We start from the raw sequence: 13,319 nt of genomic DNA on the forward strand, positions 1-13,319 counted from the left end.
GGGCTCTGTGGGATTCAGAGATTCAGCTGGCCTAGGGATGCTGACCCTGGGGGAAGCCCACCCTGAACACTAGAAGGCCCTGTAAAGGTGGTGCCTTAAAGGCTCCTGGGCAGGGATCCCAGGAGATGGTGCCAACCTCTCCCAGGCCCTGACATCCTGAACGCACCCCTAGTCTGTGAGGCAGGGTGGGCAAGGGATCTCCGGGGGCCTCAGTAAGGCAGTCCCATCCTGAGGCCATTTCCCACAAGGCTCTTGAGCTGGGTGGGGACAAGTGCTCCTCCCCAGGGACTGCCCACCAGGCTGGGCTTTGCCTTCTCTCAGTGCTCCCCAGTGCCCCAAAGGGCCTCAACCACGAACAAGAGGATCCTAGGCCCAGGTGAATACGTGTATGTCAGGCTGGTGATGAGATAGAGAATGGAGACAGGGTCAGGGGAGCAGGGTCCTTAGGCCAAGAGGCCCAAATGATTTCCTTCTGCCCCATTGGCCACCTGGCCCTGGTCCGTGTGGAGCCATGGCCTCTGGCATTTTGGCAGGGAATTTCTGGTGTGACTGCACAGCCTGTGGCCGTGGGGATATTTGAGAGCCACTGCAGCTCGGTACTTCCTCCCCCGCCTTCTCCTATCTACCACCCAGCTGGGGTGGGGACCAAGCTCCCACTCACTTGTCATTGAAGTCATCTGTACTGAGGTTGTAAAGGAATTCATCCATGACCTGGTAGTCATCCATGACCTTCACAATCCGCTCCTGAATGGACAGGTGGTGATGAGAATGCATGTGTGCCTGGGGGTGGACCAGCCTCCCAAAGTGATTGGGTGCTAGGGAGAGGCTGCTCTCTTCCAGAGAGGGGAGACCTGGGGTGGGGGAGGAGGCATAGGGTCAAGTCCAGCACCGGGCTCAGGGCTCCAAAGGACATGGCAACCATACCTCCAACATCCAGCCCCCAACCCATAGCTTCCACCCTCCTGACTTCCTAGACAGCACAGCTTTGAAGCTCCACCATGGATCCAGCCTTCCAACCCCCCAAGCTCCACCTGTCCTCCATGTATCTACCTCACTTCCAGCCTCCTGGCTCCTGATCTCCCAGACCCCAGGCCCCAAATAACAGCCCTGTGCCTCCCACCCCCCTGCCCCCCAGGTGCCCACCTGACCTCCAGCCACCAGGCTCCTGGACCCCGGCCCCAGGCCCCCGGCCCTCATGCACCCACCTTACCTGCAGCCCCACCAGCTTCTCGGGGATGCCTTTCATCCACTCGCGAAGCTCAGCCAGCTCCTCGATGCTGTTGGGCTTCTCGTAGATCTTGCGACTGATGCTGCGGAACTCCTCACAGATCTGGCGGGGGGGGAGGGCCCTGGGGAGGCTGTTTGCCCCTCCCTTGCTTTCCCTGGGGCCTGCTCCTCTTTCTTGGTCCCCAGTGTCTCCCAACAGGTAACTGCCCCCACCCTACCACATCCTGCAGCTGGCTAACTGGGGCACTGAGGCCTTATGGTGGGGTAAGAGTGTCACCTAGCACACCTCACCCTCCCCAGCCTCCTGTGGCCAGCCAACACACGCCCAGGGCCTCTGAAGCCTGCACTTGCACACCCTCATCTCTCTGAAATGATCCATCTCAGAGTATCCTTCGTGAGGGGTTCCCAGGTCTCTACAAGTCTAAAGGAGGAGGTAGCAGCCTCCCCTTCCTGGGACCTCCCATATCAGACAGCTCCCCAGACAGGCAGGGTCAAGGCAAGGTGATTTCCAGATCCTTCCATTGGCCTGGGCATCTGCAGACACCCCTAACCCTGCCTGGGGATATCTTGCTGGTGGGCGTTCACCATGTATGCACGGGTGTGTGTATGGCTGTGATCACGGGGGCTGGGCGAGTGGGCACTTACATCGTCCACCTCCTTGTGCAAGTTCTTGGCCAGGATGTCCAGCATGGAAGTGGCCAGTGCCTTGCGCTTCTTGGACAAGCTCTGCTTGACATTGTCAACGTTGATGTAGAAGGGCCCAATGATGATGCTGCTGGGCAGCGAGCTGTCCAGGATCTCTTTCTCCTGTAGGTGGGTGAGCACCACCTCCCTCACCACCTCAGCCAATGGGCAATGCGTCTGGTAGGCTCTGCAGACAGAGGATGATGAGAGGGTGGACGTGGGTCACACAGACACACAGACACACCTAGATGCACATACGCACTTGAGGAAGGTGGCAATGTCATTGTTGTTCAGCTCCAGGTACTTTCTATACTCCTTGGCATAGGCCTGCAGTGGGATCATGGCCTTGCGCATAGCATTGGCGATGACGGCTCTCAGCTCCTCCACTAGCGGTTCATGAAGCCCCACTGACTCCAGTAGGGGGTCGCCGCTGATAAAGATGTCCTCCATCACCAGCTGTGGAGCAAAGCAGGGGCAAGCGCAGAGCTGGATGAGCCACGGAGCAGACCAGCAGAGGGGTTGAAGACATGATCTGAAGACTGAGTGGACGGCAGTGTGGCCAAGCCCAGAGACCGTGGTAGGAGTAGGGGAGAGGGTCTGCTGCGGTGTCTCTCAGAGCGGGGCTGTGAACTCAAACAAGGCTAGAAGCCTTGTGAGGCCCACCAAGGGGCAACGTCTTCCTCTGCCTGTGCCTGACTCAGTCCAGTGCCAAGAAAGAGCAGACGGGTTCACCAGGTCCTGATGGCTCTGACTGACCAGCAAGGGAGACAAGAGAGAACTGGAGTCACAGAGGCTCCTAGGCCCAGAGGAGTGGGCTGTGTGCAGCTGTGGTCATGAGTGGGGACTTTTGACAAGGGGTCCCAACTGTGGAGGTAGGTCTGCGTCCACATCTTAGCCGAAGAGAGAGGACAGGAGCTGGGTGGGATCAAGAGGGTAGGACCTGGGTCAGACATGGCTGCAGCTAGAGTGGCCTAGTAAGCCCGGTTCCAGTCACAGTCCTGACACTTAGAAACTATGTGACCTTAGGCTAAACTTCTCCAAGGCTGACTACAAAATAGGGATGTTGTGGTAAGGGCTAAATGAGCTATTCAAGAATTAAATGGCTGAGCACACTGCCAGCCAGATGGGAGGCCCATGATAAAGCTGAACTGCTCTAATTCTCGTGGCAGTACCCTGCAGCACGGGTAGCCACTAGGGCCCGGTCAGCAGGTGCCCCGGGCCTCGAGCTGTGGCTATACCTTCTCCAGCTGGGGCACCGCGTGGGTGGCCAGGATGCCCTTGTCGAAGAGGTTCAGCAGAGATGTCTCGAACTGCTCCAGCGGTGTGCTGTAGTGCACCCCCGAGCTGTCCAGCACTAGGTCCACGATGAACAGGGGATTCTTCCGGGGCCTGTCAGGGGAAGGCTTGGCTGTCCGTTGGCAGGGGCCTGAGGAGGCCTCTGAGCAGCAGACCCAGCCCTCTGCCCTTCTGGCCAGCATGATGGCTCTCGAGCTTCTCCATGCACGAGACTCGCCTCCTCCCTCCTCCCAGAAACCTCCAAGTTACTAGAGAGAAAGACCCAGACTAGCCAAACAAGCTCCTCTCTTCCTGCCGCTTGCCCAAAGGTCCATGGGCACCAGGGAGAGGGAGGACTCCCATGCAGTCCTGAGGTCATCAGGGCAGGTTTGCCAGACCCTGGGCACTGTGGCCCCCATGCTCTCCCTGGGAGCCCACCATCCTTGGCTTCAGGATGCCTGCTACTACACACCAACAACCCTCAAGCCTGGATGCCAGTTGAGGCCTCCTCCCTGTGCTCTGGATTGCCACCCACCCACTCACCCAGACCTCTAATGGGCATTTTAAACATTCCATGTCCCCTAACTCCCGCCAGTTTCCCCCAGGGCTCGGTACTAGGGGCGACCCCGGGAGTTAGCCTTGTCTCCTCCCTCTCCCTTTACACATCCTCCTGCAGCCAGGCCCACAGCACTGCTGCCCGTGCACTGCTCCAAATCTGCCCCACCAAGTCCCAGCTCTATCACCCCTTGTCTAGACAATGGCAAGAGTCTGACTTTTCTTCTGCCTCACTTGTCCCCACAAATCCAGAGCATCATTTTGGAATGTGGATCAGATCATCCCTCCCGTCTAATGGCTGCTGACCACATTAAGAATAAACCCAGCTCCTGACCGCAACCCCAGGAGGCTCTGAGTGATCTGGCCTGGTCCCTGCTGGCCCTCCATGTCCCCGTGACCAGCCCTGCCTGCCGCCCCACTCCAGTCATACCTGCAGGCCTTTCCTTCCTTGGCTGTTCAGAGTTCTTGCTGCGCCCCTAACCCTGTGCCTCTGCACGTGTTAATCCCCACCCCCATCTCCTCACAGCCGGTTTCCTCTCAGTCTCAGGTCTTGGCTCAGATGCCACCTCCTCCCTGATGCCCTAGCAAAGCAGCCCCGCCCCAGGTCTGTCACAGCCCCTGCCAAGATCGGCCATGGCTATGCCTATTTTTTATTTCCTTGCTGTCTGTTCCCCTGTGAGAGCAGGTGCCCTGCCTCTATTGTTCCCCTAGAACCCTGCCTGGCTCACGGCAAGTGCTCAAAGAATATTTCTCAACCGAGTAACTCAATGACTGACTGTGAGAATGAAGGTCACCAGAAGAAATGCAAGCCAGAGCTGGTGGGACATTCCCCAGCAACCAGGATGGGAGCGAGGCTCTCCCTGCTGTCTGGGACCTGGCGGTGCTGGGCACCTTGACCCTGGCTGCCCTGGTGCTCCTCTCCTGCACCACCCTAGCCACTGCGGCCTGGCAAGGAATAGTTCTGGTGACAACAGGTGCTCTGCCCAGCCGGGCCCCACCTGTAGGGGCTGTTTATGAGGTCCTCGCCCCAGACCATGGCATCAGTGCAGTCAAGCACGCTGCAGCAGGCGTCGCTGATGAACTGCGAGAAGCTGGCCAGTGAGTCCTGCACCAGGAAGCGCAGCGTGTCCTGCAGCATGTACTTGATCAGCTCCATCAGCTTGCGCAGCTTCGACATGAGGTACACCTCCCAGTTGTTCTCGTAGAGGTTGTACCAGCCCTTGCTCATGTCGCGCAGGCTGCTGCGCATGGCCACCTTGAGGGTGCTGATCCAGGTGTCCTTGAGGAACATCTGCACCTGGAGTAGCCACAAGTGGCATCACATGGCCACCCCAGGGACCCACCACCACAGGTGCCATGCTCGGGGACTCTATGCACCAGGGTGCTGGGGTGACCTTAGGGCTCAGCTGATCACAGAGGGACTTCCCCAACCCCAACTTACTGTCAAGCCCTACCAACCAACACCTTCCTGTGACCCCGGGGGCCAGGGCTGCTGTGGGGGAAGGAGAGAGGGAGGGGCAGCAGAAGCAGGGCTTTCCCTCCAGCCAAGGGAGAGACACAGAGACACAGAGACACAGGGAATGGGGCAGAGGGAGAAGCAGACTGGAGCAGAGAGGCAGACAGAGGGGAAGCTTTTCTCCTAGGCCATCTGGCAGCTGTCTCCCATGAAGCTGCACCCCTCCTCCCTCACACCCCAATGCTCAGGTAGATATGGGGGTGCATACGGTTCCTGCTCCCCTTTCCAAGACAAGGGGTCTGCTTCAGCCACCAGGGTTGGGGTGAAAAGTGACTAGAAAGGGAGCCTACCCTGGTTCTCCCTTTCTCTGTAAGATGAGCCATGCCCCTTGGCGCCCACCCCAGCTTCCCACAGGTCTAGGAAGAGGTGAGGCTTGGTTTTAAGGAAAGCAGGGGCTCGCAGCCTCATGGCTAGCTGATCGACCCCAGCTTCGCTGGGGGACCCAAGTTTGTGCCTGTCAGCTCCAAGGCCCTGGCCTGTGTGCCACTTCTCTGTGCCCTTGATGCCCACGCACCTGGGAGAAGGTCTGTGACTGGATCTGCTCAAACTCTTCCAGGCGGCTGTACTTGGAGAGGTTCGAGTGGAACAGGGACATGGCAGTCACCTTGTTGCACTCGGCCCGCACCTTGCTGAGGGCCGTGATGACCTCCGACCGCGTGAGAAGGGACACGAAGGTGAAGTCCTCCTTCTGCTCCCGGAAGGGGTACTTGGGGACACTCACCAGCCCTGTGTGCATGGGTGTCAAGGGCCAGTGTCAAATCAGCCTGCAACACACCAGGGTCAGGACAAATCTACAGGGTACTGGTGGAGGGACACAACTCCTGCCTCCTCCCCAGAAGAGACACCCATGTCCCCAGAACCTCTTTTCCCATGGCCTGCCAGACTGGCCCTAAGCCCCCACAGTGAGGTGCTCGCCCTGGAGCTAGTGAACGAATTCCCTCCAGGCCCTTCTGGGTCACAGACGCCTTTGAAGTGGGGGAGAAGCGCAGACCCTCTCCTCATCCACTCCCGCCCACTCTGCACACAACCCCTGAGGCCCACCTGGGGCCTGCTCTGGAGAACCAAAAAAGGAAAATGCGGGCACAGCGCCCTCAGAGCTCCCGCTGTCCATGCCCCAGCCTGGCTCCCTGCGTCCAGGAAATGAAATTACCAGAGATGGGGGAGCTCCAAGCAAAGGGGACTCCAGGGGGCCCAGTGTCCTACTCCGAGACTCAGTCTGTCTCTTGTCAAATGGGGCTGCAGCAGTGCCCACTTATTCTTGCTACTGGAGGAAGAAAGGGCTAGATGTCCCTACGTGAGATGAGCAGAGCCCTTCCATCCACTTCCAAACAATCGCATCCCTGATACACAGTGACCTTGTACTTCTGCCCCAGTCAGACTGCTATTTTTTTTTAAAACGCCTTCTTCTACCCAACCACCCCTCTGCCCCAGCTCTCCAGGTTGGGAAAAGAAGGGGGATGAACGCAGGGGACGGGATAGGTGCAGGTGAGCATCGGAGGGCCAGACGGGTGGCCATGGGCCTGCCTTTGTCTAACTACCTCACCTTGCTTGGGCACCTTCTCCTCCTCCTTCTTTGGCAGGGTCACGTAGGAGAACGTGTCGGGCTTGGAGGCGACAATTTGGTCAAAGTTGATCTTGTTCATGCTGCGCTCATAGTCCAGGTTCACTTCTCTGGAGAGACTGCTGAGGTGCTCCAGAACCCTGCCCGTGTGGACCGGAGACGGAGGAGTCAGAGGGGCTCCACACACCGTGTCACCCCCACGCTGTGGGCTGGCTGGGGCCCAAGCTCTGCTCTGGCATGGGCCTGGGGACATGAGTTTGGAGTGAGTTTGAAGCCTCCCCTCTGGATTCACAGGCACACCTCCCACCTGGCCCCAACCATGAACCTCCATTCCCCTTGTTCCCTGCCTCTTTCATGCCACCCCCTACTATCACATCAGTCCCTGAGTCTGCTCATTTTGCCTCTCAATTCTCAGTGTCATCCTAGTGCAGCCCACCATCCCTGCCTGGTCCCCTCACTCCCACCCCTGCCCATTCCAATCTACTCTCCACAAATCTCAAATCTGTTCACACCCATCTCTTGCTTAAAATCCATTCCTGGGTCCCCTGGATCCTAGGATAAAGCCAAACCTCTTTCTGGGACCCAAGAGGTCCTTCTAACTGGTTCTGGCCCCTCCTTACCCTCCTCTCAGGCCATTTTCCTGTTTCCAGCCAGCTCCAGCCACAGGCAGCCCCACTGAGTTCTGGAGTCACTGAACCCTCACTCACCTCCGAGTCTTTGCACATACTGTTACCTCTGGTGGCCACATTTGGATCCATTCAGCCCCTACTTCTGCCTGACCAGCCCAGGCTCCTCCCTTGGGGTTTCCTTCCCCAGCATATTTTGCCCTCTCTGGATGAGGGTGGGCCCCATTTACGCTCCCAAAGTGCTTCCCTTGTCTCAACACTCCTGCTCCCTGCTGGTGAGTGAGCACAGGGTGAGGGACAGTGTGTGTGTGTCTGGGAGGGGCTGTGTCCAGCTCATGGTCATTTCTGCAGAGCCTTACACAGGGCCTGGCATTCTAAAGGGGGTTGGATACACACACAAAGAGAGGAAGGAAAGTATGCCCATGGCTCAGAGTTGCATGTGACCAGCAGTGAAGGCCTTGGCAGGAGGTGACCATGCCATCTAGGAGCCCCCCTCTTGTCCAGGGGCATCCTCTACTGAGGCCCTGGCCCGCAGCTCTCTTTCTGTGCTTCTCTGTTCCCCAGGCCAGCAGGCTCAGTTCAAGTGCCAATTCCTGCAAGAAGCCATCCCCGACTTTCACCTCCTGGCTCTGGGCTTCAGTTACCCTCTACATCCTCACCTCCCTGGTTCTCACATCCCAGCTAGGGTGTGGAAGCAGGCGGCATGGATCATGAGGGCAGCGCTTGGTGGTCTGGCCATTCACGAACAGAGTGAGTGGGGGCAAGTGGCTCAGTCCGCCGCACCTCAGGCTCCTCCTTGGGAAATGGCGAGGTGACAGCACCTGCCTGGAAAGAGTGGTGGGGCTGCCCCTGGGAGGCCCTGAGCCCAGGGCCCGGTGCCCATTTGACTCCTACTGAGGGGCTGCTGGATAAACACGGTGAGGTAGTGAAGATACTAGAAGTCAGTTGTGGAGTACTCAGAGAAGCCTCTGTCCTCCAAACTGGCCATTCAGACACTTCGTCCAGCATCTAGCTCAGCCTCTCCAGAGCCTGGCCACCAGCCCCTGCTCTGCACCAGTGCTTTGTTCCTGATTGGGAATGTACCCATTTTCCGTTGTTCATGCCGTCCCTGGGAGCCCAGGGCAGGCTCCAGAGCAGCAGAGGTAGGGGGCAGGGAGCCCTGGGCCTGGAAGCACTGGGGCCTGCCCACTCACTGCCTGCACCCCTGTACTGCCCTGTAGCTCATGGCCCCACAGAGGACACCTGTCACTGAGCTCCTTCACTTTCACTTAGCAAATGTTTACTGGGTGCCAATAACGTGTCCACACCTGGAAGGTGCTGAGAACTCAAGGGGAGCAAGGTGGATGTGACATCATGACTGAGCCCAAGGGTGGGTGGCCCCAGGTGACTGGGCTCTGAGATCTGGAACCACTAGCCCAGGGCGAGCCTGCACACCATCTCCACTCTCCTCACAGAGGCAGACCCCTTGAAGGCATTGCCTCCATTCATTTACTGTTGTTCCCTCAACCAGAATCTTCTTCTCCTCTTACTTTTTAGGCCTCAGCTCAAATGTTATCACCCCAGTGAGGCCTTCTCTGACCACCTAGGTAAAGTAGCCCCTCCAAGACATGAGACATCTCTATTCCCTTATTCTGCTTTGTCTTCACAGTACCTCTCAGCACCCCAAATCACTGAGCTTTTTCACTGTCTTCCTGGCTACACTGTCTTCCTGGCTAGACTGAGAGCCGCAGGAAAGTAAGCCCTTTGTTGAGTTTGCTGCTGTGCCCCTCTGCCTGGCACAACGTGGATATTTCCCATGCACCTGGCTGGTTGCCCACCTGACATCCATTTCCCCCTAATTGTACCTCACTTTTGTTCCAGAAGTCACTCCTTTCTCACTTGACTTAGGGGAAGATGACACACCCCCAGCTCCAGGGGTATAGTCTCAACTAGTCTAAGCTGACCATGGTGGACCTTGCCTTGACTGTCAACTGACTTAGGAGTGGGAACGTGATCCAGTTACGATCAATGACTGTTGCAGAGATATAAAATCAAGCCCCCTTGTCCTGTCCCCCTCAGGATAAATTCAATGGTGTCATTCATGCTCCAGAGTTCCCACAGGATCAGAGGCTAGACTTCTCCTAAAACTACATCTTTGCCTAGCTACTTCCTCCATCACATCCTGCTTCCTTCACTCCTTTATAGATTTCTCCTGAAAGGACTTCATCAATGAATCACTTGTACAAGAATCCCCAAAACAGGCTCTGCTTCTAGAAAATTCAATCTACACAGGACTCAGTGGTCTGGACCTTGCGGTTCTGAAACTGTTGCTGCCATCCTGCCTGAAGATGAAGCCAGCACGCCGTGGAGAAAGAGCCCTGACGAGCCGAGCCGGGGACATCGTGCATCAGACTTCTTGTTACAGGTCAAGTAGTGCACTCCCCTGCTGTCTAAGCCTCTCTGAGTCCAGCATATTTGTCGCACATAGCCAAAAACATCTAAATGATATAAACCCCAAGAAATGGAATTCTGGACAACCAAGGAGATGGTGGCTATGTCAATTCAAATCTCCTGGCACATCCTCAAAAAAAAAAGAAAAAAAAGAAAAGCAAGAACAAGTAACACTATCAAAACCCACACCTTTATCATAACTAGAATAAAGAGAATGCCCAACTTCACATTATCTTAAGTAATAATCTTTATCTTTATAAAGATTATTAAAAATAAAAATATCTTTAAGTTGGAAAATAAACACCAACTCTCAGAGAGCTATCGCTCCCCGTCCTGCTGCAAACCTTCACGGAGAACAAGGGCAGTCTGAGCAGAACTGCAGAAGGGAGGGGTGGCAGCCCTGAGACTGATCTAAAATCCTGCCAGAAAGAGAAAGTCCACCCGAATGCAAAAATCCTGCACAAGAGTCCTGGTGAATCAGAGCACGTACTATGAGGAAGGGGTTCACACGCACGCATTCAAGGAGGCATTCTTTGAAAGGAACGGCTTATGAGGGGGAGGGAAAAGGAAGAAAGAGGAGTCTTTTGGGGATTGGAGGATGCTGGGGAAAGAAGCAAATGTGCAAACTGCAAGGGAAGAGAGAACAAAAAACTTTGAGGACACACAACCCCTGTCCCCAACACGCACGCGCACACACACACACACACACACACAGAGCATCCGTTAAAAAAAAAAAAATAGTTTGCTACATTAACAGAAGAGGGCGCCCTGAAACAAGGAATCGTGTAAATCATCCCGAATCCAGGAAATGAATAGGTGAAAGTAGACTACGTTTCTATAAGGCTACTATAAGGAAGAGAGAGAGAACACCTTAACTGATGGAAATTCTCATATTCCCCTCAAAAAAGAAACAAAAACAAAGCAGAAACAAAGTAACACAACACTTCAAACAAAGGAAAAAACACCTTGAATCAGAAATTGGGGAATAAAACACAGAAATGGGCAAACAGCAGGAAGAAAAGGAAAGCCATTCTATTGAGCTCAGGGAAGAAAAAGAAGAAACAAAATTATCTCAGGAAGGAAGGCTAAATTACAAGGTGCCCAGGGAAGAAGAGAGTCAAATAAAAAATGTACGAAAGTACTTTGAAGAAAGGCAGAATGACCAAGAGAATGAAAATGAGAAAAAGAAAGAAATAAAAAGGGTCAGAAAGTGGTTGAATTAGAACTGGGCAAAGAAGCAGCAAGATAGATAGGTTGATTGATAGAGATAGAAATAGAGATATACAATGGAATCTCTGATGAAGAAAAACAAAACAATGGAACAGAACTAATATTTAAAACTATAATTCAAGAGAAATTTTCAGAAATAAAAGAATATCTGAATCTATTGACCCAGAATGATCGGCTCTGAGACACACCCTAGTAAAATGATTAGACTTTAAAGATTAAAAAACAAAAAAATCCCCAAGGCCTCCAAGCAAAAAATCAAACAACTTACAAGGGAAGGGAAGTTAACTGGCATCAGACTTCTCAAAAGCAACACGCAAAGCAAAGCAACAAAAGAAAATCATTTAAAAGGACACTGAGGGGGCCGGTCCCGTGGTGGCATAGTGGTTAAGTTTGACAAACTCCGCTTCCACAGCCCGGGTGCATCAGCCCAGATCCTGGGTGCAGACCTACACCACTTGTCAGCCATGCTGTGGCTGTGACTCACACACAAAATAGAGGAAGATTGGCATTGATGTGAGCTCAGGGTGAATTTCCCACACCACAAAAAAAATAAATAAATAAAAATAAAACTCAAGGGATAAAAATGTGAATCAACAATTTTATATCTAGTCAAGTTGTCCTCCAAGTTTTAAACACACCAGAACTCTAGGAACGCTATAGCCTTGAGCCCTTTATGAGGAATCTACTAGAAGATGAGTTTCATCCAACTAAGAGATTGATGGGGTTCAGGACACACTACCCCCCAAACACGGCACCTCAGCATATGTAACATTTTAAGCTGAAGGAATTCAAGAAACGGCAGGTGCAGGAACGACTGTTTGCCCTTCCCCTGAAGCAGATCGTAAGATCCTCACAGAGAGGCACTCTCCCTATACCTGGAGGAAAGGGACATCCTTAGCTCCGAGACAGAGGGACACTAAGAGGAATCGGAACGAACAGGCCTTGCTAAGTTTTCCCCACGTTACTACCCTCAGCTCATATTCTTTTGTCCTATCACATTTTTCCATGACTTCCACTCTTCATCAAACCTAGCACAAAAACATTCAAGTTTAACCTCTTAGGTTTTTATTTCCTTCTGAATGCTTCCATGTCAAGTAAAACATATTAGATAAATTTGTAGCTTTTCTCTTGTTAATCTGTCTTTTGTTATAGAGCCCCAGCAAGAACCAAGAAGGATATAAGAAAAAAGGATTTTTTTCCCTCCTCTACAAGATGATAGGGGAAACTTCAGAAAAAAGATTAATAATATTTAACTGTAGATTTAAGACTAAAACAAAGATAGAGATGAGAATGGAAGGATATTATGTTAAAATATTAAGTAGAAAAAAGCAACTGAAAATGGGAGGAGGAAGGAATGAGGAAAGCAGAATCAAATTAAGGATTGTTACACAGGAACTAGAAGACAGTTGGAGGACACCACTGAACACTGGTGACAGGGATAATAAAAGATTAAACAGGGGAGCAGCAGATGATAGGTACTGTAAGAGGGAGAAGCACAAAAGCAGCCACTAAAACAAAGGTATGAACCTTCCTAAACACCAAAAGAAACTTAAAAAGTAAAAGAACAAGCGGCTGGCCCCGTGGCCGAGTGGTTAAGTTCACGTGCTCCGCTGTAGGCGGTTCAGTGTTTCGTTCGTTCAAATCCTAGGCGCGGACATGGCACTGCTCATCAGACCACGCTGAGGCAGCGTCCCACATGCCACAACTAGAAGGACCCACAAGGAAGAATATACAACTATGTACCGGGGGGCTTTGGGGAGAAAAAGGAAAAAAATAAAATCTTTAAAAAAAAAAAGTAAAAGAACAAAGAAAATACATCATGTAGAGAAAGTAACACAGCACTGTATTATAATACTCATAATAGTTATAGATCAAACACATCAGCTATGTCAATAATTATGAATGGGCTTACCTCATTTAATACAAGAGAAAGATTTTTAATTTGACTCACAAAGTAAGATCCCACTGTATGCTGGTAACAAGAGACCTATCTACACAAATTAATGCAAAAAGGCTAAAAACAGAGGGACGGGCAAACATACATGAGGAAAATGGAAATAACAAAAAAGCCAGGTTATGATTCTGACAGCAAACTGAGTAAAATTCAGGGCAAAAAGCATTAGACCTGGTCAAGGACACTTTACTGCTAAAGCTGCAATTCATGATGATAATATAACACACTCCTCTGGGTGGACAAAAGTAAGTGAGGTTAGAG

At 52.8% G+C, this 13,319-nt stretch overlaps 1 protein-coding gene across 2 annotated transcripts in view; it reads right to left on the reverse strand.

Moving 5' to 3' along the window:
- Positions 1–13,319, reverse strand: part of DNAH1 (dynein axonemal heavy chain 1) — a 94,394-nt gene that overhangs the window by 45,806 nt on the left and 35,269 nt on the right. For both annotated transcript variants that reach the window (XM_070492982.1, XM_070492984.1), the window contains exons 9-16: positions 6,801–6,958; positions 5,772–5,983; positions 4,740–5,038; positions 3,150–3,300; positions 2,174–2,367; positions 1,873–2,098; positions 1,211–1,330; positions 662–744 (exon numbers count right to left, since the gene is read on the reverse strand). In XM_070492982.1, the coding sequence (XP_070349083.1) occupies positions 662–744; positions 1,211–1,330; positions 1,873–2,098; positions 2,174–2,367; positions 3,150–3,300; positions 4,740–5,038; positions 5,772–5,983; positions 6,801–6,958 (1,443 nt within the window). The remainder of the gene's footprint in view (positions 1–661; positions 745–1,210; positions 1,331–1,872; positions 2,099–2,173; positions 2,368–3,149; positions 3,301–4,739; positions 5,039–5,771; positions 5,984–6,800; positions 6,959–13,319) is intronic.

The sequence above is a fragment of the Equus asinus genome, chromosome 21, assembly GCF_041296235.1.
Source record: "Equus asinus isolate D_3611 breed Donkey chromosome 21, EquAss-T2T_v2, whole genome shotgun sequence".
NCBI lineage: Eukaryota > Metazoa > Chordata > Mammalia > Perissodactyla > Equidae > Equus > Equus asinus.